Genomic DNA, 26,142 nt, shown 5'->3' with positions numbered 1-26,142 from the left:
ACGTCTATTGGCTAATAAATGTTGACTTTCCTCCTCGGCCAATAGGAATTCAACTGAACCTTTTTTTTCTTTTGGGGTTTTCGGGTTTATCTTCCGGGTTCTTCCTGTGACGCCATGAAGCATGCTAGCTAGCTTCAGAAGCTAACAGACTGGGATGTTTGCCTGTGTTCCAGCGTAGTTCGTGTGAAACGGAGTCAGCGTGTGGTCTGAAACATCTCAGAGAAGGTGTAGCTGTATGCTCACTTCCTGCTGGAACACCAAGAGAGTCGGGTAAGAAGCTGCGAGTTCGTTTGTTCACGGTCTTCTGCCAACATCACTCCATGTTGGCTGCAACTTAAGCTATCGTTGGGTAGCATTAGCAAGCTGGAAGTACAAGATAATGTCAAAATAAAAGGTATTGTTAGGTCACAACGTCATTAGCCGACTATGGTTCCAGCATCAATAGTAGTGGCTCACTGTTATGTGTCTTTGTGTCATTTAGCTAACGGTAAGCTAGGGTTAAGTTAGCACAGTTTACAGTGAGCTTAGCTTAGCTGTCAGTGTTCTCTGGTAGCATTAGCGTCGTTATACCTGAGCTTAAAGCAACTGGACAGGTTTAAAAGTTATCTTACACTTTAACAGAAGTTTTTGTAATTAGTACTTTGTCACACTAATGATGTACCGGTGGATTTCTGTGCCTCACAACGTCAACCCTGGTTTTACTTTGAACTATTCTCGTGTAACATGTGGTAAAGAAGGTGTTTGTGTTTCCTTATTTGATTTGTAACAATTGATTTTACTTTGATTGCTCATGTGTTTATTCATGATATACTGTGACGTGTCCTCGTGGGATTAGAGAGGATTATTATTATTATTATTATTATTATTATTATTATTATTATTAGCGAGTGGCCGGGTTGATGACGTTTCTGACATGCGACAGATGAACAATCATGAACAAATGAACAATAGCAAAAAGAAAACCCATATCTCAGGATGAAAAAGCAGGGCCATGCACGTGAAAGACACAGACAAAGATGTGAAGAGAGTTTGTGGTTATGAGAGCTGAAGCCGGTGTCGATGTGCTGTAAACAAAGTCATGTGATCTTCGCAGTGGAATAATATATTACATCCTGTGTCTGCCTGCTACCCCCCTCACCTGAATCCTGTGGCGAATTTGTTGCTGTTGTGAATGCGTCTGAGCTGAGAATCCCCTGCTGTGTTGTGCAATTCTCCAGAGTCCCTCCACAGGACATGTCTGAAAACAGCTTAAGTGATTAATGTTACTTGCCTATTAATATATTAAGTGTTGAGTACTCGTGCCTAAAGTTCCTGCCTGCTGGCTCATATCTTCATACAAGACAGTTGCAGTCCATCCTTTTTTCAGAGGTTTCATTTCTTTCCCCAGCAGAAGATGATTGAACCAGATCTATTGACGGAGGTTCCCGCTGCACTCAAGCGGTTGGCCAAGCAGGTTGTGAGGGGTTTCTACGAAGTGGAGCATGCCTTGGCCCTGGATGTGCTTATCCGCAATCCATGTGTACGCGAGGAGGATATGCTGGAGCTTCTCAAGTTTGACCGTAAACAGCTGCGCTCCGTACTCAACACCTTGAAGGCAGACAAAGTTGTCAAGTGCCGCATGCGAGTGGAGACGGCATCTGATGGCAAGACAACGCGACACAACTACTACTTCATCAACTACAGGTGGTTATTTTTACAACTTTCTTTATTGCAGGTAATGAACAGTGTCTTAAACACCTCCTGCTGACAGGTGGAGTTTTATTGTGGCTGAAGGCGATGCATCAGGAGGTGGGTGACTCGGTATCCACCTTCCAAACCTTGCATTATCTATCCGCACATTATATCAGCAATGTTTTCATGACCTAATACCACAACACTTTCAGATGGCTGTGGTACAACTGGTGCCATTGAATCTTCCCTATAAGGCTAATAATAGGTTTGCTCAACTGCCAAGTAATGCAAAAGCAATTTAAGCACTGAAAGAGAGAAATTACTTTTAAGTCTTAAGTTTGTGTTGTAAACAAAAACACTTGATTTACACAGTGTCTTGTCCTGTCCCCTGCATGCTCCTCCTGATGCCACCTTTGGACCGAATGTTCTGGACATTTTCCTGTTGTTTTGCACTCGTCTTACCCAATCTCCTATTGCAATGAAAGGCAAACTCTGGAAAATATATGGAAAAATGGGTCTGGACCTTTTCTGGAGTTGATATCTGAAAATGGCTATGGAGTTCATCATTGTAATGTTTTACATTCTATTGTCAAACACATTAAAGTAACTAAATCCTTTAATGTCAATAGGTTGCAGTCAACAAAATTTGTCGATCTGATTTTATAGGGTACTGGTCAATGTGGTCAAGTATAAATTGGATCACATGCGACGGCGCATTGAGACAGATGAGCGGGACTCCACCAACCGTGCATCCTTTCGGTGCCCTTGCTGCTTCTCCACCTTCACTGACCTAGAAGCCAACCAGCTGTTTGACCCTATGACAGGTACAGTTCTGTAGCACATCAGTGATGTTGTTCTTGTTCTTCTTCATGTTTCAATATGCAAAATTACTTGACAGTTTTGTTTCTGGGATGGTATTATGATGTTCCTAATGGTGTATTCCAAAGCACCTGTCTTCCACTCTTGCCATAAAAACATTTTCTGTTGAAGAGATTGCCCTTAAATTGTCTTTAATCACTAGTGGCTTTCTAAACTAGTTATTTAAAAGGACATTAAAAGTGTTCATTCATGGATAAGTAAGTAAGGTGCAGCAATTCAGATCTGCAATAGATGTATAGAAACCGATGTATCTCTTCTAAAATAGGGCTCTTGTCTTTGGGCACAAGAGGAAATCTTAAGCATATTTCTGCCATGGCAGAGATTCTTTGACGATGTGAAAATGTAAATTGTAGTCTGTTCTTTATGTTGTATGAGGCAGTGTGCCTCTAGATGGCAGTCACAGCTCAATTTATCTACAGTGAAATTATGTACTAACATAAATTCATCAAGTCCCTGCAGCACTTAAATGCCTCCAGCCCTTTATTTAAAATGTCACTGTCTATTACCTGCATTTTCTTTTACCTCTGCATCAACAAAAGGAGAAATGCAAAAGGATGTCTACAAACAACTTGAATTGTTTAGTTTGTATTTATTCTGTTTATGTCCAGCAGTCATGACGGGTTGTTTCCCCTATGTTTGTTACCATCTTCATGGCATGACTTGTGTAAACTGTGGGGGTTACTGGCTACCAATTATTACCATGATTTAAAAACATGAATTAAAACAATAGTACATTGTAAATAATCAAAATACTTAATAAAGTTCTTGAATAATACTTAAATACTGTTTATAGATACCACACAAAGTAACAGAAAGTAGCGACAGTGTATTTCACTTTAACTAAACATTGTGTATGTTTACCTCAACTCTGTTTACTCTGCTTATTTTGAGAGAAAATGAATTCCAGCAGGGCAAACAATATTTCTTTCAGAGTTTCACTCACAAATAACCGTAAGGAATTCATTTTGAGAACGAGTCAACAAACCAACACCTTGTGAATAGTAACTGAATTTGATGTTAGTGGAACTCACTCTGTTCCAGACATGATACAAATGACACAATGTAGGATCATCACATCTAGCCACATTACACCTCCTGAATAATGTGTACAATTTAAATACGTCATCTTGAATCAAATTTGTTGAAATTTGACCACTTTGGTTAACCTCTGGGACTTGAAAATTAAATTGTTTGTCATTGCATGCTGCAGTTCACAAGAGGTGGTTTTCCTGAAAATGTTCTTTCACGCCACAGTAATGGAGATACTTTTTTACTTTCCACTGGATAAATTGGGCTTCCTCGTCACAGCAGAAATGGACAAACAGCCCTGAGGCTTCAGTCCCTCTTTCACTTTGCCAAAAAGTATCTTAACCAAGCTGGAGGGTTCCTTTTGTGCCTTGGTTAAAAATAATAACTCGTGACAATATGTTGGCAGTAGATCGGCCTGAGTGAGACATGCAGCGATGCTGACAGTTTGACTGACTGTATTCACAGAGGGCTGAGTAATATCAGGCCCATATTAGTTTATCTGCTGTTGTCCATCATCTTCACCTACAGCACTGACTCACCCTTTGTTGCTTTCACGACTCCCCATCTCTGTATTATACACTTTTTCTTTTCTCTCTGTCTTTGCCACACTCTGATTCTCACCTAGTCTTAATATGGGCTGACATCTGTCCCGAACATTGTTTCTAAATGGGCATCAAATACCTCACTTATCAGTCGAGTTATCCATTATGTTGTGTCAGGGCACATGTTTGAAAGGTGAGTAAAAGAAGCAACGTTATTGGATGGGGTAATGTAGAAAAGGTTATAAATGTTAAAGGGAAGATTAAGCTAAATAACTTGCATCTTGAGATCATTAGTTATTTGACTGAACAAAACAAGGCATGACCAGCAGATCTCAGTCAGCAGTGCAATTGAATAGTAGTCCCACTGAAACCTGCAAGGCCTCTGTTGAATTGCTCACAACTCTAGCAGGCAGATGCATGTGGTATTCATGTTGTCATGGAAAAGGTCATTTAAAGATTAGTTTTCATGGCCTGAGAAAAAAAGATTGCCATCTGCAGCCCACACTCAGGCAGTGCTGAAAGCATTTATTAAAGTGTGACAAGTATATAAATCTAATAGCATCCCTCTTTAATTAAAATACCAAATGTTCTGTTTATACAAATTTTCCCCTTTAAGGCTGCTGTAGTAATGTAGTATGTTAAAATCTGCTGTATAAAACAAAGCATTATACCATAAGAAATATCTACTGATACTACTCTACTACCCAGAAGATCCTGCTCAGTAAAATGCATGAAAATGTGCATTAGAATGAAATGATAACTCTATAGAAGAACATAAACTCTATTCATTCATAAACTGCATTCATTCTTTAGTCCCTCAGAATGACGCACCATGCTTACACCACCTGATCGCCCAGTGCTGTTGCTAGGATATTCAGATAGGTTGTGCCACATAAATGTTTTAAGTAAGCTTCAAATTCAAGTAAGCCTTATTGGCATGATGGATGATATTATATAATATAGGACGTTGTATATGTATATGTGTGTGTATGTATGTATGTGTGTGTATATATATATATATATATATATATATATACTGCTCACAAAAATGAAGGGAGCAAATTATACAATGTACATCAGTAAAGATTTTCGACTTGAATAATCTGTTCATCAAGATCTGATGTATGATTAAATTGTTCCCTTAATTTAATATAAACAGTGTATATATCACATTGTCACACTATATCTCGCACATTTGAATTAATGCATGGTTGATTTATGAAATATATGTTCACATAAATCGTTTATTAAGGACTGAAATCAATTTCTAACCATGATATACTACAGACAGTCTGGTAAAGCCTGGATGATTTCGTATTTTCGTCAATGTAATGTTTTGTTTTTTAAACAGTTCTTAGTGAAAGCAAGAAAGAAAAATACAATTAAACGAAGTTTGAAGCCCAATAGAAAAGCTTCACTTTGCCTACAAACCCAGATATAACGTAAAGTAGAAGAACATAATGCGATTTTGGATAATCTGATTACATGCTTACTGGTTTTATAGATGGATACATAAAGATCTAAGAATATGGACATATCTACCTAAGGGATGAGTCATAAAAACTGCCTCAATGCACCAGTTAACTCCTGCAAGGAAAGAAAATGCACAATAATTCTACATGGAATAATACATTTGAGCCAAAGAAACCACATTCCCAGCTTACTGGTGCTGTTTTTAAGCCTCTTCCTGCTGACACGTTTAACCCTCCTGCCAATTCCTCTGGACTTGTCTCTGGTTTCGACATATCTCAACCGGTATCAGATCTTGCTGTGAAGGCAGTAACCCTGCACCCTGACAGGCTGACAAAAAGAATACCTGCAGCTCACACAGTGGGAGACGGATAGACCAGTTGCTTCTGCAGGGCCAGCAACACTCAGCCTGACCTCACAGGGATGGGACGTGACATTACTGCTCTCCCAGCTCATTCTGACCCTCTAAAGGAGAGCTGGACACCCTGCAGCTCTAAATGTTCACAATGTACTGTGTGAATGTTGGAAGATGGACACTTGTTTACTCACTTCACCTGACATGTTGGTCCAACTACCTCTTAGTAGAAAATACTGTTTTTTACTTTAGCTGTGCATAAAACGTTACTTTCTTATACTATTCCTTCTGTGACGTGGCCTGCTCTGTGATGATGCTGGGACATTCCCAACTCTTTGTTGCCCCAACACCACAACAATGCCCAAAGCAGTGTTTTGTAACTAGTCAATTGCGAGTTGGAGTTGGATTTTACTTTCTTTACAACTTCATCAGCAGTTTCTCAGCTTGATTACCTCCACCAAGGAGGTAATCAAGTTTTCATCAAATTTTAGATTTCCATTGATTTCCCAAGGATTAATTCATGGATCTTGAGGAGGGGATTATTGGGCCTTGGTGGAGATAAATGCTCTACTGAGTGCCATTCTAGTTATTAATGGAGCATGAAGCTGAGGTATCACAGGATTGTTACAAAATGGTACTGTGCCATTAAAGGTTCAGTGTGTATGATTTAGGTGAAAGGGATCTACTGGCAGAAATTGAATATAAAATAATCCTAGTGATGTTTTTCATCTAAACTATATGAAATGTCATCCGCCATGTTTTTTACAGTAGCCCAGACTGGACAAACTAAACACCTTTTGAGTTGTTGTGACAACTGAAGGCTGCCACCGTTTCTCTCTCATGTTTGGAAGGGGAGGGTGAGGTGAGGGGTATTCAGCTGCAACATACAACTTCACCACTAGATTCTATTCACTGAACGTTTTCATAAGGTAGACAAAACCCCAATAAGAACAGCAATTTTGGACATTGTTTTATAGTGGCCCACATTTCGACCCTTAGAATGGCCAATAATTTCCCAGTACCTCGACACGCAATCCCAACTAGTCATTTCTGTAAGAGGTTTTTGAAAAGTTGGCTTTTAATCTTCAAGGCAATGCAAAGCCTTAATAGACATGTCTGTAAATTATGGGTGAGAGTCTTGCCCGGGTTCAAAATGTAATTACCTCCAAATCAGATCCAGACCCTTTTAAATACCTTTTTTAAATAAGAGTCCAGGGACCTGGCTCATACTTGCAGCGTTAATTAAGCACACAGGCTCCACAGTCACTCACCTTGAGACTCATTTAGATTGTTTTCACCCAGGGTGTGATGGCTGGTCTTAGGTAACATACTGTTCCATGCAGATCATACAGACCACTCACTCAGTCTGCTCCCTTTGGTTTTTAACATAGGAGACACAGAAATTACAGATTTTGTTGTAAATGTATGTCCATACTTAAAGTGCCTCTTCATTGCGATCAGTCAGCTGCATTATCACTTCTGCACTGATGGTTGATGGGGATTGAGAGGTTGTGCCGTGGGGCGTCCAGGACCGTTCTGTTTAGATTTAGCATTTTCTTCCCATGTCTGCGTGGGTTTCTTCCAGATACTGAGGATCCTCCCACAGTTTAAAGATGTTAGACTAATTGGTGGCTGTAAATTGCCTGTAGGTGTGAATATGAGCCTGGATGGTGGTTTGCTTTGTGATACACTGAGAACTGTGCAGGATGTCTTGCCCAGTGTCATCTGAGATTGGCTCCATCCAGCCCTCCCTTACCCTCAAAAGGATAATTGGTATAGATAATGGTTTATCTATAGTTTTTTTTAAATTCCTTTGCATTTAGTTTGTTATCCATGCTTGTGCCTGTGATTTCATTTAAATATAGGGGCAGGACTGATATCTGCCTTGGTCTGGTGGGCCACCTGAACATCTCCTCCCACTTGTTTTAAACCGAGATTCTTTCTTTACCCACAGGTACATTTCGCTGCACTTTCTGCCAGACAGAAGTAGAAGAGGACGAGTCCGTCTGTCCTGATGCCAGGACGCAGGTGGCACGCTTCAACGAGCAGATCGAACCCATCTATGCGCTGCTACGTGAGACCGAAGATGTCAACTTGTCCCACGATCTTCTGGAACCTGAGCCCGGAGAGATCCCTGCGCTCAAACAGAGGTCAGTTTTGGACAAGTTTCCCAGAAAACAACATATAGAGTCCCATCAGTGGGCATCACATGAGTCAAGTCCTGAACCAGTTTGGCTTACGACAGATTGAAGTTTGTCTCCGTTAACAACAACAATTACCACAGTGCTAATGGCTCCAATTTTGCAACGGTGCCACAATGGAATTCAATTCTATTAAGCCACAGCAGTACCTTAAATAAATTATACTCTCTAAATTTTTGATGTTTAATTTAACTGTTGAAGTTATTTAAAGGATATTTCCTCAATGTTTCCTACAGCCGTGAACGTGCTGCAGCAGCTGCAGGGATGACTGGCCCACACCGTGAGGCCTGGTCTACCAAAGGCTCGTCCTACGGCGACATGTACACTCAGAACGTGGTTATCAACATGGAGGAGCAGGGAGACCAACAGAAACAGCCCAATGAGGGCAAGGTAACCAAGGAAAGGCCTGTCTGGTTGACCCAGAGCACCGTGCAGGGAGCGTACAGTGAGCCCGACGTAATCAATAACCGTAAGTTTTTTTTGCAATGTGCTGTCATTATGCTTCTGTGAAGAATCTATGAATTTGTCATCAATTTGGGTTTATAACCAATGCTCCTTAACCAATTAGATTAATGGGTAATATAATGAACAAGTATCTGATGCCCTAAAGACTAGGCAATGGAAACATGCCGGTGGGGATGGACTGCATCAAGCCCAGTCCCACACCTTTGGCTGCTCTTCTCTGACCTTTAATGTCCCTCTCTGCGGTCTTTGTAGTTGAAACAGGCTGTTACAGATCAACCCAGGTTATCGTTCCCTGCCGGAGTTGTCTTTGACCGTGCTATCTTGTGCTCGCATCGTTTCTCCACCCAAGGGCACGCAGATCTCAGGCCGGGCCAAAATCCGGTTGAACCATTATTGCTTAATTGAAATAATGACATTTGATTAGTGCATGGCTGGGCAAGGATTGCTCATTAATAAAATTCATTATGGTGGAAATGGCATGAATTATGCCTCTCAAATGTCCTGTCTCTGAGGTGTGCCTCTGTGCATCTGTCTGTAATGACCTTGTTCCCCCGTCAGACCCTTTAAACAGACGTGACATCTGAGGGGGACGTGGTTTCTAAATAAAGCTTTTATTTATCTGCAATAATTAGTGATGTTCCGATTAAGGCTTTTTGGCACTGGTCCTAATCCGAGTCCTTCAACGTTGTGTATCTGCTGATGCAGTTCAGTATATTTACTGAAATATTGATTAAACTCTTCCCTCACACTGAAATAACAACTCACAACTATTTTTTCTCGAGCTGCTTGATCCAAAGACCCTATTAGGCTGATAAGCTTAAATTATTGATATTGATTTAATTAATGGGAGAAGGTGACTCTTGAATCTGACATAACACAATCAGCTCGAGAGATATATCGCCCTCTTAGCTGTAAGAACTGCTGAATCAGAGTTTGGCTGAGTACAGACACTGGCTAAACGATGATGGTTGAGGGGACCGACTATAGAGAGACTGTGATGTCTAGTTCCTGGCATAAATCAAAAAATTGTTCAGAATGTTTAAAAGCAGCTTTAACTCAAGTTCCAGTGGAAATTTTATGAAAGATTTCCGAAGTAAATATATATTTCTAATAATTGTTGTTTCCTCAGGTGGAGACATTGCACCGGAAGCCATCGATGGAGCAGCTGCTCATGGAATTGGTCAGGCAGATGAAAATGAGGAGGTGATGCGCGCTTTGCTCATCCACGAGAAGAGGGGTGCGGCGGGAGCCGAAAAAGGCGGAGCGAGCACTGCTGCTAAGGGAGTCAAGTCCACCAAAGCTAATGGCAGCGACTCGGACAGCGACACCAGTGAATCAGACGACAACCTCCCCGCAGGTCCTCCCCCTGCAGCAGCTGCTCAGCACCGGGCCGTTATGGAGGAGGACGACGATGACGATGAGTTTGAGGAGGTGGGGGATGAGCCGGTGGTGATGGTGGGAGGTCGGCAGTTCTCGTACCGAGAGGTGAGCCAGAGGCCAGAGCTAGTGGAGCAGATGTCTGCGCAGGAAAAAGAGGCCTACATTGAAAAGGGACAAAACCTCTTCCAGGACATGTACTTTTGAATACACGCATTCACTCATTAGAATATAAACTTTGGCTGTTGCACACTGTCAGAGTTTTTATCAGAGGAAAGGTTTGTGGACACAACTCATCAAGAATAGCTAAGATGCTGCTCAACCAGTATTGACTGTCAAAAGGACATGTTTTGACAGTGTTGCCTCACTTGTAGTATTCTGTCCAAAGTATTTTTTGAAAATCACCAAACCAAAAAAGAGCAGGGCAGCTGCTCTTCAAGCAGTTTTGTTGGTCGTTTTTTTTAATTTTTTTTACTGAAGCTCTCAAGTTTAACAGATTACCTTCACTTACTATGTTTCAGCTTCCTTTTTTCAGTTTTCTTTCTCATGACGAAGGATAAGGAAACAAAAGCCTAGATTTCACACTTAAAGTCAATTTCTCATGTGCGTTGAGCTTTGAGATTGGCTGAAATATGAGTGCAAAGCAACATGCTGCTTCCACTCCACTGTCAGTGTTACATGAATGTTGACAAAAAGGTAAAACTGTATATAAACGATTGTCTCAGGCATTGTTGAAAAGTAGAGCGAATAAAAGATGTGCGTAAGATTTCATACATACGGTCAAACAGTTGTTATTTTTTAGCAATCTGTAGTTACACAAAAATCACTGCAGTACAGACATACACATGTCAGTGTAATAAAGGTGTTAACTAAAGGAGGAGCTGAAGTCAGATTATAATAATAAAAACATTTTGTACAGATATTGAGAAGTTTGCAAGACATTTGTCTTCTCAGATAGAAGATGAGACTGACTCATCCATTATGTTGGTATGAAATATGAGTTTTGGAATTAATTTCTGTGCTTATGTGTCTGGATAAGACTTCATCCTCTACATGAGACCGTTCAGCAGCTGGTGATGGCTGAAGGTAAATGTGCTAAGTAAAATATATGAGTTTACAGTGACACAAGATGTGTTAAACAATTATGAATCCAGTTTTTGCTTGTACTCACTTTGTAAAAAATAAACCATTTTCATTCAGTTTTCTCTTAACCTTCCATGACGTGTGTTATTCTCTACACAGTATTATAACATGCAACTCATTTCTCACTATATTACACTAGTTACGTTTCAGTACAATGGCAACAAATTCATTTCTGCTTCTCCTTTTGCTTGTGTTTCAGAATTACTTTTCAAATGAAATGAATGCTTCACAATGAAGAAAATTCTCGACATTATAAAATACATGTTTAATACTTTAAATGTGAAGTTGAGTAAACTTTTTTTTTTTTTTTTTTTTAGGACGTACAGATATCATGCACAATTGATTCCTTCTGTTTAAAATTCAAAGACATAAATTACCTCTACCACAGGTGGATGTCAGATGGATTCAAATTTGATATTGATTAAATTAAATAATTCATTATAAATTTGAACCGTCTATGATGCTCACCAAAGTTCACTCTCTAAATGAAACTGATGTCGTCTTCTGACATCCTCTGCAACAAAGATTTCCATCTCTGTAATTTTATTCTGGAGCGCCTCTGCGTGATTCACAGTTTGCTTTTTTTGAATCTCACACTGTTTGTTATGCTGCCCCTCAATATTAACTCAGACCTCCTTTGAAAACCCACCTTCTTCTGATTGGCTGCACCCAGCGTCGGTGAACACGCCTCGTCTTCTTTCCAGTGTGGAAATTATGAGCACAAGCTAAAAGTAATGTAACATACTTGAACAAAAAAGGGCAACTTTTTTTAGTTCATCCATGAATGTTTGACTCCAAATCTCATCCTGGATATGAGAGTAGTCACAATGAACATCTTCTGCAACAAAGATTACAGCAGGACGTCTCCCTCTGGTAAGTATTACAACCATTACTTTTCTTTTATGTGACATAACAGTGGATTTTGTCTTTCAATCACAATCCATAGGTGGACAGTTGGGAACTGCTAGAATCTCTCAGGAACTTCAAATAATGTAATGCTATTAAACACCCCCTTTAAAAGCTAAAGCGGTAATTGGTAAATTTACTACACCTACATAATACCCCTTACTACAAATGTATATCCACATTTGCTCAGGAATGGAAGAGCATCCCATATTAATAGGCAGAAACTAACACGTATTCCACATTATTTCTTTCCCCACGGTCGAATCTTCGCACTCAGACCTCCCCTGTTCCTCTGGGTCACATCTAGGAGATGATCATTTATTGAGGAGAACACACTCCCTCTATTCCTGAGTGTTTCTCTTAAATAAAGACTGTTTTAATGTAACCATGGTAACCTCTGGCACCCGGGTCACATGCTCATAATGGGAGCAATTTCCCCTCAAAGCAGAGGTGTGAATATTGACGTGGGTCTGGCATTTACAGAGCATCCTCCTTTTCAAATGAAACGTTGAATGTTGCTCACTCAAGTCAAACCTCTCCTCCTGTTTTCTCTTCAAGCAAAATGCAACACAAGTCCCTGCCATCGGGAAGGTGTGTTAGTATTATGCTGCAATCTAGTCCAAATAATTTAAGAATCAAAGCTGAATAAACGGGTATAAAAGTTGCCAATATGTGAAATATGGTATTTGAGGAATGTAAAAAATCTATAGCCCACCCTTTACACTGCAATCATCTGCTAGACGCAGCAATATTGACAACGATCCAAGATACTAATATGAGGCAAACACGGAGGGTTTCACTGAAAGAAAACCGATACACTGTCTGTTAAAATGACTGCACGTCTACTTGTCTTGTGCATTCACACAAATCGGACGTTTGAAAATACGGTGTTACATCTCCATCGCTGCCCATCCTGGCCTGAGAGTGAGTGCTGATGGAATCCATTCCCATTGCAGACTACAGCCAGATGTTAGTGGTTGTTTGTTGACCAGTGGAAAAGGGGCTTCACAGGAATACCCAAATGTGCATAAATATGTATTGTTTGTTGTATTGTTCCAAATAGCAGACATGTTGTGCCGTGGGGATGTTTGAGCCTCTACTATCTCAATACCCGCATATTTATTTCAATAGTTGATGAAGTGACCAAAATAGTAACAAAAAAAGCAAGTGAACGTTGTAATTAATGTTTGTCGACTGGCCTAAAACATGATTCCAAACAAATGCTGCTGCTGTGTGTCTGCTGTGCAAGTAGTGCCTGATGTATAATTAGTGTTTGCCAACAAGTGAGCCAAAACTATTGCCTGCCCTAGAGACCAGAGATTAATTAGAGGCAGCTTCCAGGGAATTGGTACTAGAAGGTTTTAATATTGGCCTATTACCTCTGTACCATGCATTTACTGCACAATCCCCTGTAAAGTTATGGATTTAAATACTTTGCATTATTCATCTTTTACATGTGAGTTTAAGTGCAATGTTTGCAGTCGTCTCAACATTAAACAATCTGTGCAGTTTGGCTGCACGGCAACAACTGGAACTGAAAGGTCTAACCCTGTGTGCACCAGGGGGGGGAAAAGGAGGGCTTGGTTTGGTCGGACACCTCTCGGGCAGCTCGACAAGCCCATACACTCCTTTTAAGTTAGAGGATGGACACCTGTAGGGCAGAGTCTTAAAGGTCAGGATGAAAACAGGACCTGGCCTCATTAAAACAACCCCCGCCCTTCAGGACAGCTCAATTAAAAAGCTAACCGCACGCTGTTCCATTGATCTGCCAAGGCAACCCCGAGGGTGGGGAGGTGGGCTGGGTTACATGGAGGATGAACAGAACTCGGTGGGGATTCCACAAAGCTGTAAAATAAAAAATAAAAATCGGGGGGGACCTTGAAGATCAGGTGCAGCAGTGAGATGGTGGTTAATACGTTTAAACATGGGTTCTGGAGTTTGGACACAGTACAGGTCAGCCCTCTGCTGTCGTCGTCTTTAGTTCAGCATTTTTCCACCTGTTGATTCGGACACAAATAGACGTTATTCGAATTTTCAGGACAATAATTTAGCAGGGTTGACCCTCCAGGGAGCGAGTGGCTTTTCGCTGGGTCAGGATTTCGCTGGGTGTGGTGTGTAGCTGTTTTTATATGTAGTGTGTGTGTGTGTGTGTGTGTGTGTGTGTGTGTGTGTGTGTGTGTGTGTGTGTGTGTGTGTGTGTGTGTGTGTGTGTGTGTGTGTGTGTGTGTGTGTGTGTGTGTGTGTGTGTGTGTGTGTGTGTTTGGGTGCGTGGTGTGTGTTTGGGTGGGCGGGTGAGTGTGTGTTTGGGTGGGCGGGTGAGTGGAGACTCTTCAGAGGCAGGTTGGAATGACTGATGCTTCAAGAGCTCTGCCTGGGAAGATTACATAAGGGCTGATGGATTGGAGGTGTCTCTGTCACTCCTCATCCAATAATGAGCCAAGATTAATGACCTCACGATCGACCCAGTTTGTCCGTCTGTCAATCAGACACCAGTTTGCCAATTTCCAGACACTTTACCAGAGCAGTCACGTCACCGCATTTAATGGTGCAAACTTCAACAGGGCGGCGCAGCTCTAAATATTTCAGAGACGAGCGAGGTCAGCTGAACATTTAACACCCTCCTGGTGAAGCCTGCTGCTCGGAGGAATCACCTCCATGTGCATCGAGGAAGACACACTGTTCCAAGGCCGACACAAGGGAAGCAGCTGCAGTGCGGAGGGGAATAATCATTCATAACTGCAACAGCTGCAAAAAGCTCCAATGCACTTGAATATTTGATTAATATTTCACAGCATTTATACTTTTCACAGCATATTTTAGCAGCTGGATTCTGTTCTTATAGTTTAATAGATTAAATGATCATTCATTTCTAAAAACAGAGTAAAACAAGATTTATAACATGCTGGTGTTTCAGTATAATGTTTTATGTGTTAATGTTTATCATCTTCACCATCTTAGTTTAGGTTTTCAGGTTTTTCAGTAGCTGTGACTGATCAATCAATCAATCAATCAGTCAAACTGTATTTGTACAGGATAGTTCTGTCCAAAGTGCTTCAAACGTGACTTTGAAAAACCAAATAAAAATTACTGACAATGAAAATACCATAAAATAGATTTTAAAAGCTGTAACAATAAACAAAAGTCAATTGAATGGTACAAAAAAACCTACTAATATTATAGTAATTTAAATATTTTAGATGCCATGAAATAATGTCCATAAACCATACTCTCAAAAACCAGGCTAAAGAGATTTTAAAGGTTTTAAGGTTGTGATCTCTGGTCCTGGTCAGAATTCCGGTTGCAAAGTTCTGAATCAGCTGTAGCCGCAGTCTAAAAACTCTAACTATCTAATCTATCCATCTATTCTATTTGTATAGCGCTAAATCATAATATACATTATCTCAAGGGACATAAAAGATCAAGACCTTAAAAATTATAGAGTAACCCAACAGATCCCACAATGATCTATGTTGTTATCCCTCTCTCCATATATCCCTTTATCCATCCATCTCTCGATCTATCTCTCTATCCGTCCTTCCGTCTATCCATCCATCCGTCCGTCAGCAGGGGAAGGATCCATTATCCATCGAATTGAGTGGTGGTTGTGCTGCTGCTGTCCGTGCTCGGCTCCCATCGCTGCGACCGTGACAAATGTCTGTCCGTATTTAGAAGCAGTTAACCTTTTGTGGGAAGCATTTCATATCCACTCTGAAAAGAACAACCATTATTCACATGATTTATTCATGAGAGTCTCCACACTCTGTCCACACCAGCCAGGGACAGTGATGCAGCTGTGGAGGTGCACTCACGTCGGCCCGACACACAGTGCACGGGCCTCTTCACACCTGGTGTTAACACTGACTTTAATGTGGCTAAATGACGGCTGCGTTGCACCATGGGTAATAGCTACATTTCTCGAGGCAAATTGTTTTATTAGGTCTTTGTTAGAAGTGAATACATGATGAGGAATGAGTCTATTTTAATAAAGGCACAATGATTATATTTCCCTTTATGATAAATATATGGCTTTAAACCATGAAAATAACATGGTTTAACATCATTGAGATGGAGAATGTGAACTGGACATGAAGGTCATCTGACGCTTCTTCCCAGTAGACTCTAGATTTTTTCAGGTAAACAATATTTAATGTGTGTTTTACTCAAAGATATGAAGAGAGACGACACGAGAGAGCAGAGCAGAAGGTGAACTGTCACGCTCGGACACGCTGGCTGCGGTTGCGCCGTGGAAAGGCTGCGTGTCGCGGTTGTCTGTTGTTCACACTGGTAGCATGGGTTTTCAGTCTCCACAATAACTTTTGTGTCATCAATCCTCGACGAGTGGTCCGAAATGATGAATTTTTACCTGTTTACAGACTCTTAAAGTGTTTTGTGGACTCAAACACTTCACCCACCCCTCTATCAGCATAGTGGTGAATAAATAATGAGTGAATTCTCATTTTTCGGTGAACTATTTCCTTCAATAGGAGAAAACAACTAAATAAAAAGTTACCTTTGAATAGGAGAGGTTCCATCTCCTCCTCTTGACCCGGACCACCAGTGCAGGATCCACTGCAGAGGTGCGAGGTGCCTCTGTAATTTCCAGCTCTTCATCTGGGGTTATCCTCATCCTCCCTGAGGGCATCTCTGAAGGACTTTCAAAGTCCTCAGCAATCTTACTGAAGGGGCTTTTTGTGCCTCTCCAGCGCAGCCTCTGGACGGACTCACGACGTGGCCCTTTCTCCTCTCTGCAGAGTCGGATCTTCTTCCTCTCTCTGGAGAAGCTTCCTGGTTCTCTCTTGTGGATGTCAAAGTGCAAGACTTCAGATAAGGGCCTTCTTCTTGATTCTTCATGGTCGACTTCTCCTACTAAGATTTTCAGAAAGCGCAGCCAGAGGTCGTGAAAGCACGTCTCACTCTCTCCTGCAGCAGAAGTGAAATGATCACATGAAGTGACAGTGAGTTGTTCATGGTCTGTGGTTGTCATGGTGATAAGACCAACAGAGCAGAAAATTGCTTCGATCTCAATGCTCAATTAACATAAATGATATTTTGTAACTATTTTCAAAAGAACAATTTACACCAAAGGTTCATGAGATAAAATACGACACCATCACTCACCTGAGCGCATCTGACTGGAGAATCTCCGGCTGCACTCCGTATATGCAAGAGGCAACTTCCAGAGAAAGTCCAGACCCCATTGTGCAGACATTTTCCGGAGTTCATGTCTGAAAAATGCCTTTTGTTTGGTTTTAATTCCTTATTTGACAATATAAAAAACGGGTGAAACTTCATGATTGACAGCTGAGACTGACTCCAGTTGGTCGAGGGTGTATATATTCCTGGGATCTTGCCACTGCGGCTCCATCCCCGATCATTACCGCGCAGACTCTGGCTCCAAGCACGTAAGAAGGCAGCCGTCGTACCTGGGATGTTTTGGCTTCATTTTTTGAGACGTGTCGTCCATCTTTATATAAAAACTATGGTAGTGGAGAATCAAATAGCAAAGGGCTCTTGGCACAAAGTTTAGACCTAACACAGAATTTCCTAAAACACACAGACGCATGTTCAAATATCTAACACAGACAAATCCATAGCTGCACAGACCTGATCACGTGTGCACACAAACAGGTATCAACAGATAATTCTACAAGCAATAATAGTGACAATATTGTCACCTTACGTCTCTAGGGATTTCCCACAAGTCCTTGCAGCCTGAGGAATGTGAAGGGGCCTTTTCGATGAGCACTGATGAAGCAGCTGCGTCTCTGCTCCTCTTGTTTGTAGCTCCACCTTCAAGCCCAGGGACCCCTGAGAGTTGATTTGAATGGACTATTGACCTTTGACCATTCCTCTCTCCACAGGGACCTGGGACTATCAGTCAGTCCTCTCATGGCTGATTAGCTTCTGAGTGATTTCCAGTCCTGCTCTATTGCTCTGTACATCAGAACCGTTGCAGTTATGGGCGGCATCCGCGGCTCATTGTGAGAGGAGGAATAAAAAGCACCGTGCATCGTGTTTCCACATGAGCAGGACTTTTATTCATTCAGCGTGTCCCTCCTTGAACGTATCGACAGTGGCCAGACATCCCTTTTAAATCGGGAGAGATTGAGTTCAGTCTTCGTCCTTGTAACAAGACGTTGTACTAATGTATGAATAATTCCTTATGCTGTCACTAAATGATGAAATTATTGATCATACATTGAACAGTGGGTGAAATTATCTATGATTATTATCATACACGTAGCAGCCCCGTCTCACCTCTCTTCAGCATGACTCTCTCTCTGTTTTAGTTCTTTAAACTCTCCAGAATCATGCTCCACCTCTCCTCTAGTGGCCCTCGCTGAGTCCCCTGATCCGTTCCCCCACCTACTCGGTACGGTACAGTCCCTGCTCCTGTTATCAGCCTCTCAGGATGCAGTGAACAGAGGCCAGGTTTCAGGACCTGTTTGCCAGATTGTCTGGTGCCAGAGGCTGTTATCGGTCTGACTCCTGCCTGTCGTCCGGGCCCCGACGCTCCTGCTCACCTCACGTTATCACCTGCTCGTTCTGCCCGTTGATCTTTCATTTCATTAGCTGCCTTTGACTAACTTCTCATGCATTTACTTTGGTTCCCAAAAGCCAAACAGAAGTGTTCCAGTGTCTCTGTGTATTTCTGATTTCCTGTCTTAGCATTATCAGCGGACAAAACTGTTGGAATTATTGGAAACTGGCATTTGCATACTCTTCTTGAATTATTCATGCAGTCGAACCGAAGTTGGAAAAAGTAAGTTGCTGTGAAATGTCACACGATCCAATTTTATTTTAATCATCTGACCAAAACTTTCTATACAATACAATAAAACTAGCAGATGCACTCTAACCCCACCATTCAAATTGTGACTGAAATTATATAAGATCATGTCTTTTAAAATTTGACATTAACCATGATGTGATGGATGAGAAGGACTGAGAGTCTGAATCAGGATGTGTGAAGAATCAGCTGCAGAAAATGCAGGAGTTTCAACAAATAAAATAATTTGCCTGGAGCGTGTTTCTCTCTCCCTCTCCACTCTCTCGTCTGATGTCCCTCTGGCTTCACACCTCCTCCACCACCCGCCTCCAGGCTCTATGGGAAACGTCCCATGAGCCCACGGCGTTGACGTCACCTCCTCATTATGTCAATGGTTGCCCAACAGAGGGACTTGTTTCTATGCCACCAAACAAAAGCCTCGTCTCCGTCTCCTGGCAAAAGGAAACTTTCAGGCCCCACAGGAAACCGACTATTCATTACCGCATGACTTATTCATCTCTATAATGTGCTCACATTAACCCAGGGTTTCATCCTGATGATAAAAAGGAGACTGTACCGGTGTGATTTGATACTGTTTTACTCCCTTTAACGGCCCAGGGATTCAACTCTCCGGTCAAAACATCTTCATCCCATTTGTCTGTGCTCAGCTAAAGGATGAATCACGATGAGTAATATTGAGATATGCTTTTACTTACTGAACATCCAGAGTTTTATTTTGATCAGCAATTATATATACTTCCCTGAATCATTCCTCTTCATAGCTTTTTTAATATAGATCACCTGACATTCAACAATGATGCACAAATTGAGACCAGGTTTTTGGAGGCAGAAATTGTTAATAATATTAAATAGTAATAATATATAACTGGCAAACTGAAATATTTCGAATTTTCTCTCTCTAATCATAGTTTGACTTGAGCCCCCTGATGTTTAATCTCACTAGAACAACAGAGCACAAGTCCTGCATAATTTAAAAATGTAGACAAAAGCAGCTGCGTGTAAAACTGTTCAGACACCTGTAGCACACACCCGAATTTAAATAAAGGTTTAGAATCAGACCTTTTATTGAACCTTACTGGGGTTTCTCTTTAGCAATATGCAATACTCTGTTAAAGAACTACTTTTTTAAACAAACTACTGGACGAATTACCACAAAACCTGGTGGAAGGATGTCGTATGGGTCAAGAAAGAACCCTTTACATTTAGTAGTGGATCCCACAGAGGGTGGCACTTTTTTTTTGTTTTCATTTTTGTTGATTGCTCAGAGAATAATTAATGGGTCTTCACGAAAAGACTCATGTGTTTTTGTGGCTCTAGGACTATTGACATGGCCTAACATTTAAATAGATCGAAATATAATTTATGATTATATTGTAGGAATGGCATCATGTCGCTTAGAAGTCAGATTATATCAAATGGTGTGATGATTGATTGAGCTGGTGGAAACTCAAAATGCATCATTTATATGCATGAATCCATCTGAAATGCATATGAATAAACGGACATTTACTGCACCTCGTGTATCCCTACATTCTACAACACTGGTCCATCACTACATGTACGACTCCTCAGATGTTTGTGATGTGTCTCTGCGTCACCAGCCTGTTAAAGCTCCTCTCGGCTGTGCTGGTGCCGGCTGTCATCAAGCGCTGATCAGACTGAAGACAGATTCTGCTCCAACAGGCGTCCATATGGCTGCTGCTGCTGCAGATCCCGGCGACACAGCTTTAGGTTCCTGCTGCTGATGACATTGACAGCTATTGACGAGCCCCATTGTCATCCAGAAGGGCCAGAGACCTCAGACTCAGGCATGTTAGTGCTCAGTGGTGAAAAGCTTTCTTAGAATAATTAGGTTTCTCGTCCCACACTGTAAAATGTAACTCATGTGTTAAGTCATTGTGGCCACAGAGTCTGATGTTCTGTTCTGTCCCCATTGATCAGTGGAGGTCAACACAAATCATTCAGTTATTGACTTGTGAACATCAATACGATTCTGTCATTGTTTTTTCTGAAAGGTAAAGATGTGTCACGTGGACGAAAGATAAATGAGCATCTGCCACTGGAGTCCTGAACAGGGTTGGGTTCCCACGAGGACCCACAAAATATGGGTTAAAAACCTATTGGTATAAATTCATTGGTATGACCATGGGTGAAAATGTAATAAATACAGACGGCCAGTTGTTGGGAAGTAAAGTTTTTTTTTTGAGTGACTGTGTGTGTTGCCTGTGTGTTTACTTATGAGTAGCGAGTCGGGTCATATGTTAAGGGCTCCGGGGGGATCCAGATTTGGGTTGGAGATAGTTGTGGGTAAGGGTCCGGTACAGAGCTTTGCGAGTACAAGCAGGTGTGGGTTTACAAAAATAGACCTGTGCAGGATTCTTACTACCACAGCATTATGCAGAAAGTAAGAAATTACCTTTTTGCAATTAGTGTTGTGGAAAATTTTATATGTGACTCAATTACTGAGAAAGGTTAAGTTTTAAGGTTGAGTTTTTCTTGGTGTCAGCATGGCTATAAATGTCTTTGTAAGTTTGAAATAGGTTTTTCTCCTTGAGGATCGGTAATAAGCACCGGCCTCGTGTTGGATACCTGCGTGTACTTACCCACATAAGTTAACACATTGAAGGGGGCATTGATATAATGAAGGAAATGGTTTCCACTGTGTAGAACCATTCAACTTGCCTTCGTAGTATCAGGTGATATTTTCAATGAGAAGATGGGAAGGAATCTGTGCTTGACCTGTAATAAGCCTGTGCTGAATGCTTTCATATCCATACTATAGTTGAACATTTTCAGACATTTCATATTCATTATCTCACATGATGTATCACACATGCTGCTGGCACACATTTGCTAACCCCCGAACATATAGGAACAAATACAATACTGGAAGTTGAAAAGTCAGACTTCCAGTCCCAGACGATTTCCCATTTTTAGCTGTGCCAGCTCCTTCTTTTCTTCCCCCCTGCTCGACTCCGTGTCAGAAGAGATCAGATTGAAGATGGATGATTTGTGAGGAGCTGACGAGGTAATCTGCTGGGATGCTCACACTGGATCAAGGTCACAGCTGGCTACTGCCTCCTCACTCCGTCCCCTACTGGCTCCTACAGGTCGTGAGCTGTTTGTGGTGATACAGTCAAGGTCACAGCTGTAGAAATCCAATCTTTAACCCAAAATGTGACTTACTGGATATATTTTTTCGAGGCAAATGATGAGAGGAGGATGTCGTGATTCACTTGTTGAACTTTGTGTTTGCAACTTAAAAAAAAAAAGACTCTCTTTATTTCCTGTTTTCATTTGAAGCCACTTTCCTTGGCTGTGTCCGAAATCAACCATTCATTCACTAACCAATCCAACCAGTCAATCAATTCAGTATCAGCATCTGCAGATGGACTCACAGTACAATCACCTGAATGACATGCACGAATTAACAAAGGACAGAAGGGAGCTCTGTGTTCCTATAACCCACAGGGCCCCTCCCATGGGTATGGTAAAGTATTTTATTATCGTCCTGCTTATCAGTGTGGAAGACCCTGGAGTCGTAAACCTACAGTTTCCCTTTTAGATAAACAACTGGTCAATCTTCATGTTGCATCACATACACCAAGTACAACATTTCCATTACATCTGCAAAAGAAAAAAAAATCCATTGCTTTTGGTGCTTTTTCTCTTTGACATCATTGTCAGCCAGTGGGGAAAAAAACTCCCTTTGAGTGGATTTAGTCTGTTTTCGACTTCTGAAAAGTCAAAGCAGGATATTGTATTTTGGATGATATCTGGTTTTCTGTCAGAAAGTTCGTAAAGCCCAGAAAGTGCCTAAAAGGAAAACATTACCATGAAAAGGCATTAATGTCGGTTTTCACATCGTATTGTGCAGATAGTGCCGCCCAGCAGGATTAGATGAGCACAGCGGGGATGTTCCACAGCAGACGAAGACAGAGAAGCTGGACAGATCGATGGATCGTGTCCCTCTTTGTCCTCGCTCTTATGCTGTCTGGCTTTTTATTTCTGTTAAATGTGAAAGAATGGATGACATTTTCAGCTAATAGCATATCTGACTCTGTTTTATGACTCTGTATTTATAACGAAAGTACGTATAAGCACAAGTATCAATACATCAATGAGTTATTGTGACATCCCAGCGTGGAGTATAATCAAATCACAAAAGACTTTCAAATTATTTTATGTCAAGAGAATTCATCAGAAAAAAACACTTTCCAAATAATAAAAGTCAACCACAATTGTATTATTTCTTTTAACAAACTAATAATTTACAGTGAACAGTTCAAAATAATGATCCTCTATTTCAATATCATGTCTTCTGAATACGTTTCTGTAATATTTTAACTTACTTTTTTAATTCCAATCCTTTTAATAGGACTTTGTTTTCCACCACAGAAAAGGTAGTGGATGGGATATGCTGGAAACCAGGGTCTCAGAACTTCAGTTCTCATCCATGAAATGAATTTTATTTGATCATTTTATACACTGACCACTGCAGCTCCACTCTGAATCCTTCCAGATGTCCGGGCTCCTCACCCTGAGGCCGAGCACAGACACCCTGCAGAGGAAACTATTTACAGCTACATCATGTATCTGTTTTGTCACTTCCCAAAGCTCATTCCCAATAGATGAGGGTTGGAACACAGATCTTAGGCTCAGCTCCCTCTCGCCATGTTGATCCGGTGCAACTTTCACATCCCTGCTGCTGTGGCAGAAATCTGCCAGTCAATCTCCCTGTTCATCCCAGCCTCATTAGTCAAAAAGACCCCGATATACTTATTATACACTTGGTGCAGCAACTCTCCTCCAACCCAAAGGTTGAGATCAACACTGATTGAACCTCAACCCTGGACTTGCGACTCATCCTGGCCCACTTCACACTCAGTTGCAATTTTCAAGGGGGAAGACAACAATAATGTTCTGACCACAGCCCCTCCCTTGCCTCTGTAGCAGAAGATGGCTCTGAACCTTTATCACCAAACTCCCACGGGATGCATTGAGGAACGGGTGGAAGTTGAAGAAGTGTCTTAGGGTCCTCTACCAGGTGGTGATCAGGTGACAGCTCTGTCTCTCTATGAAAGAACCACAAACTGTGACCTTTTATGTTCTAGCACCAAGCAGATATGCTCAAACATGTTTGTTAAAACTAATCTGTGACGAGCACAGGAGGCAGAGCCAGAGCCTTCCCCTCAGCAACTCAGAGTCTCATAGAGGTGACCCCCCCCCCTTTATTCTCCAGGGAGAGCTCCAACAAATTGAGGCTCAGGTATGGATCTGTCAGTCAATACCAGTAACACACTACAACACAGTACCAGTGAAACACATTTATTTCCCAGCACAATATCAGATCATTGAATATTTAATACATTCATTTTAAAATACATGTGACCATTTCCTCAATAGTGTTAAAGTGTCTTTAAAGTCTTAAAGTTTTTAATACCAGACATGGTTTCATCAGTTTTGAACTAATGAATAAATCTTGACCCTAAGAGAAAAAGGAAAGAAGTCATTAGTTGTCTTCGTCTTTTGGTCAATAATGAATCTTGAAAATCGGGGGCATGCTTTTATCGGCTCATTTATATGGAAATGACCAGCCCCTGTAGGATCGGCCCCGCCTCTCAGGCCTTCACTTCCTCCACCTTGACTCAATTACCAGTGGTCCAACAGACAGGAATGAATTATTAATTAGAAATTGATTAAAAACAACTTTTTTTGTAGCTTCTAAACTCTGCTTCTGTGCACTCGTATCAAATCACCGCAGGTATTAAGTGGTCCAAAGTGACTTACAGATTGGTGGGTGGTCTGAGTCAGTGTTAATCAGCTCAGTGGGGGGGGGGGGAGTCTTTCATGTGTGCCTCCAACCAGGTTAAAAAACATCGCATCACTTTTCAGTTACAGTGCACAATGAACCAACTGGATATTATTATACGTTACACACCCTGTAGCCAGGAGCGGGGTATTGTTTTGACGTTTTGTGTGTGTGTGTGTGTGTGTGTGTGTGTGTGTGTGTGTGTGTGTCTTTGTGTCTTTGTGTTTGTATACAAAGCAGACTGTACAGAGCAGTGTCCAGTCGAGCTGCTCGTCCCGTGAACGGACACTGTGAAAGTGATATATACAGAGTTTATGCTAAAATATGCCGGCCTGCAGCGGATTGGAAAAATGTTATGAATGTTTTAACTCTCTCTCACTGTGACTGATGGCAGAGAGCAAAGAGGCTCTACAATGAGGCAACATGCAACAGTATCCAGGGTACGCATCCCCCTCAGATGCTTTAACTTCATTATCAAACACCTTCTATATTACACTTGTTTATATGATAGGCCTATAGAAGTTTTAAAGATTTAACTATCTTAAAATCATTTAGAGTGAGTCGTTACCAAGCTGAAAAGCTGGTTTGGCTTTTTTGTACACTGAACATGGAAACCCGTCTTTTGATGAAGTTGCTTTAATGCACTGGGCCTTGATACATGTGTGTGTGTGTGTGTGTCTGCGCAGGCACACACATGAACATTTGCATAAATTCATTACGAACTGAATTCATTCCGAGCTCAGTTTGGACGGGTTTTTAATTACATCTGTCCTTAAAAAATTAATAATCCTCAGCAAATCATCTGTGAGACGAGGCTGACTGAACACCAGGTCAGTATTCCCATGATACAGAGGTCAAGCGTGGAGCCATTGTGCAATTTTGCCGTTTATTCTCAATCAGTGGTGAGTTATAATTACCATTTACCCTCTTTCCACACACCACAGACATGCTGGTGCTTGTGCCGATTCAGAGAAGGTTCAACTTGTGAATCTTCCCATGGGCTGGAGAACCAGTGCATCACTACATCACTGCACCTCTATATATTTCTCAGCTTTACCTCTGATGCTAGTATCAAGCACAACAACAACACTGACATACATTGTCTCTTTCCAAGGGTTTTTCTCCCCGATTTGAACATATAGCGTCTTCTTCTTCTTCTTCTTTGGATTAGGCTGAGACTAGATGCTACATTGGTGTTGCCAAAGTTTGAGTTGGTCATAATCATCCATCCCCCAGCCCCTGACATAAGCAGCTCTTGGTTCTATACCAGGGAAGCTCTTGAATTAGTTTTACTGGCAGACAAGCAGTTCTTCTGTTGGGGAACTAACAGATAAGGAACCCACTCTGAACTGACCTTCAAACGGCCTTATTGGGTAAGTGGTCTTTAAATATTCTTATATTTTTCTTGAATACAGCCACATATGTTACATAAAACACAAGCTCTCTGTGGGTGCATGTTTGTATGCAGCATTATTGTCTGTGAACAAAACACAATACAAAAA

General features: G+C 41.3%; 1 protein-coding gene across 2 annotated transcripts; it reads left to right on the top strand.

Moving 5' to 3' along the window:
* Positions 1–83: 83 nt before the first annotated feature.
* On the top strand, positions 84–11,200 carry gtf2e1 (general transcription factor IIE, polypeptide 1, alpha). Of its 2 annotated transcripts, none has more exons than XM_035174268.2 (6): positions 84–270; positions 1,391–1,683; positions 2,338–2,495; positions 7,901–8,096; positions 8,384–8,616; positions 9,742–11,200. In XM_035174268.2, the coding sequence occupies exons 2-6, from the start codon at positions 1,394–1,396 to the stop codon at positions 10,194–10,196; spliced, it is 1,332 nt and encodes a 443-aa protein (XP_035030159.1). In that variant the 5' UTR covers positions 84–270; positions 1,391–1,393; the 3' UTR covers positions 10,197–11,200. The 2 variants fall into 2 exon arrangements, with proteins under 2 accessions (XP_035030159.1, XP_035030160.1); XM_035174269.2 differs by having other exon boundaries at positions 1,388–1,683.
* Positions 11,201–26,142: the final 14,942 nt, after the last annotated feature.

The sequence above is a fragment of the Hippoglossus stenolepis genome, chromosome 13 (genome assembly GCF_022539355.2).
Source record: "Hippoglossus stenolepis isolate QCI-W04-F060 chromosome 13, HSTE1.2, whole genome shotgun sequence".
NCBI lineage: Eukaryota > Metazoa > Chordata > Actinopteri > Pleuronectiformes > Pleuronectidae > Hippoglossus > Hippoglossus stenolepis.
Note: the sequence above shows the minus strand (reverse complement) of the source record. Positions and strands in the feature narration are given on the sequence as shown.

Bases quoted from the DNA above. Each gene is read 5' to 3' on its own strand.
- gtf2e1 (XM_035174268.2), top strand. From the start codon at position 1,394: ATGATTGAACCAGATCTATTGACGGAGGTTCCCGCTGCACTCAAGCGG. The intron at 2,496-7,900 runs GTACAGTTCTGT...CTTTACCCACAG, and splicing joins GCTGTTTGACCCTATGACAG to GTACATTTCGCTGCACTTTC. The intron at 8,097-8,383 runs GTCAGTTTTGGA...TGTTTCCTACAG, and splicing joins ATCCCTGCGCTCAAACAGAG to CCGTGAACGTGCTGCAGCAG.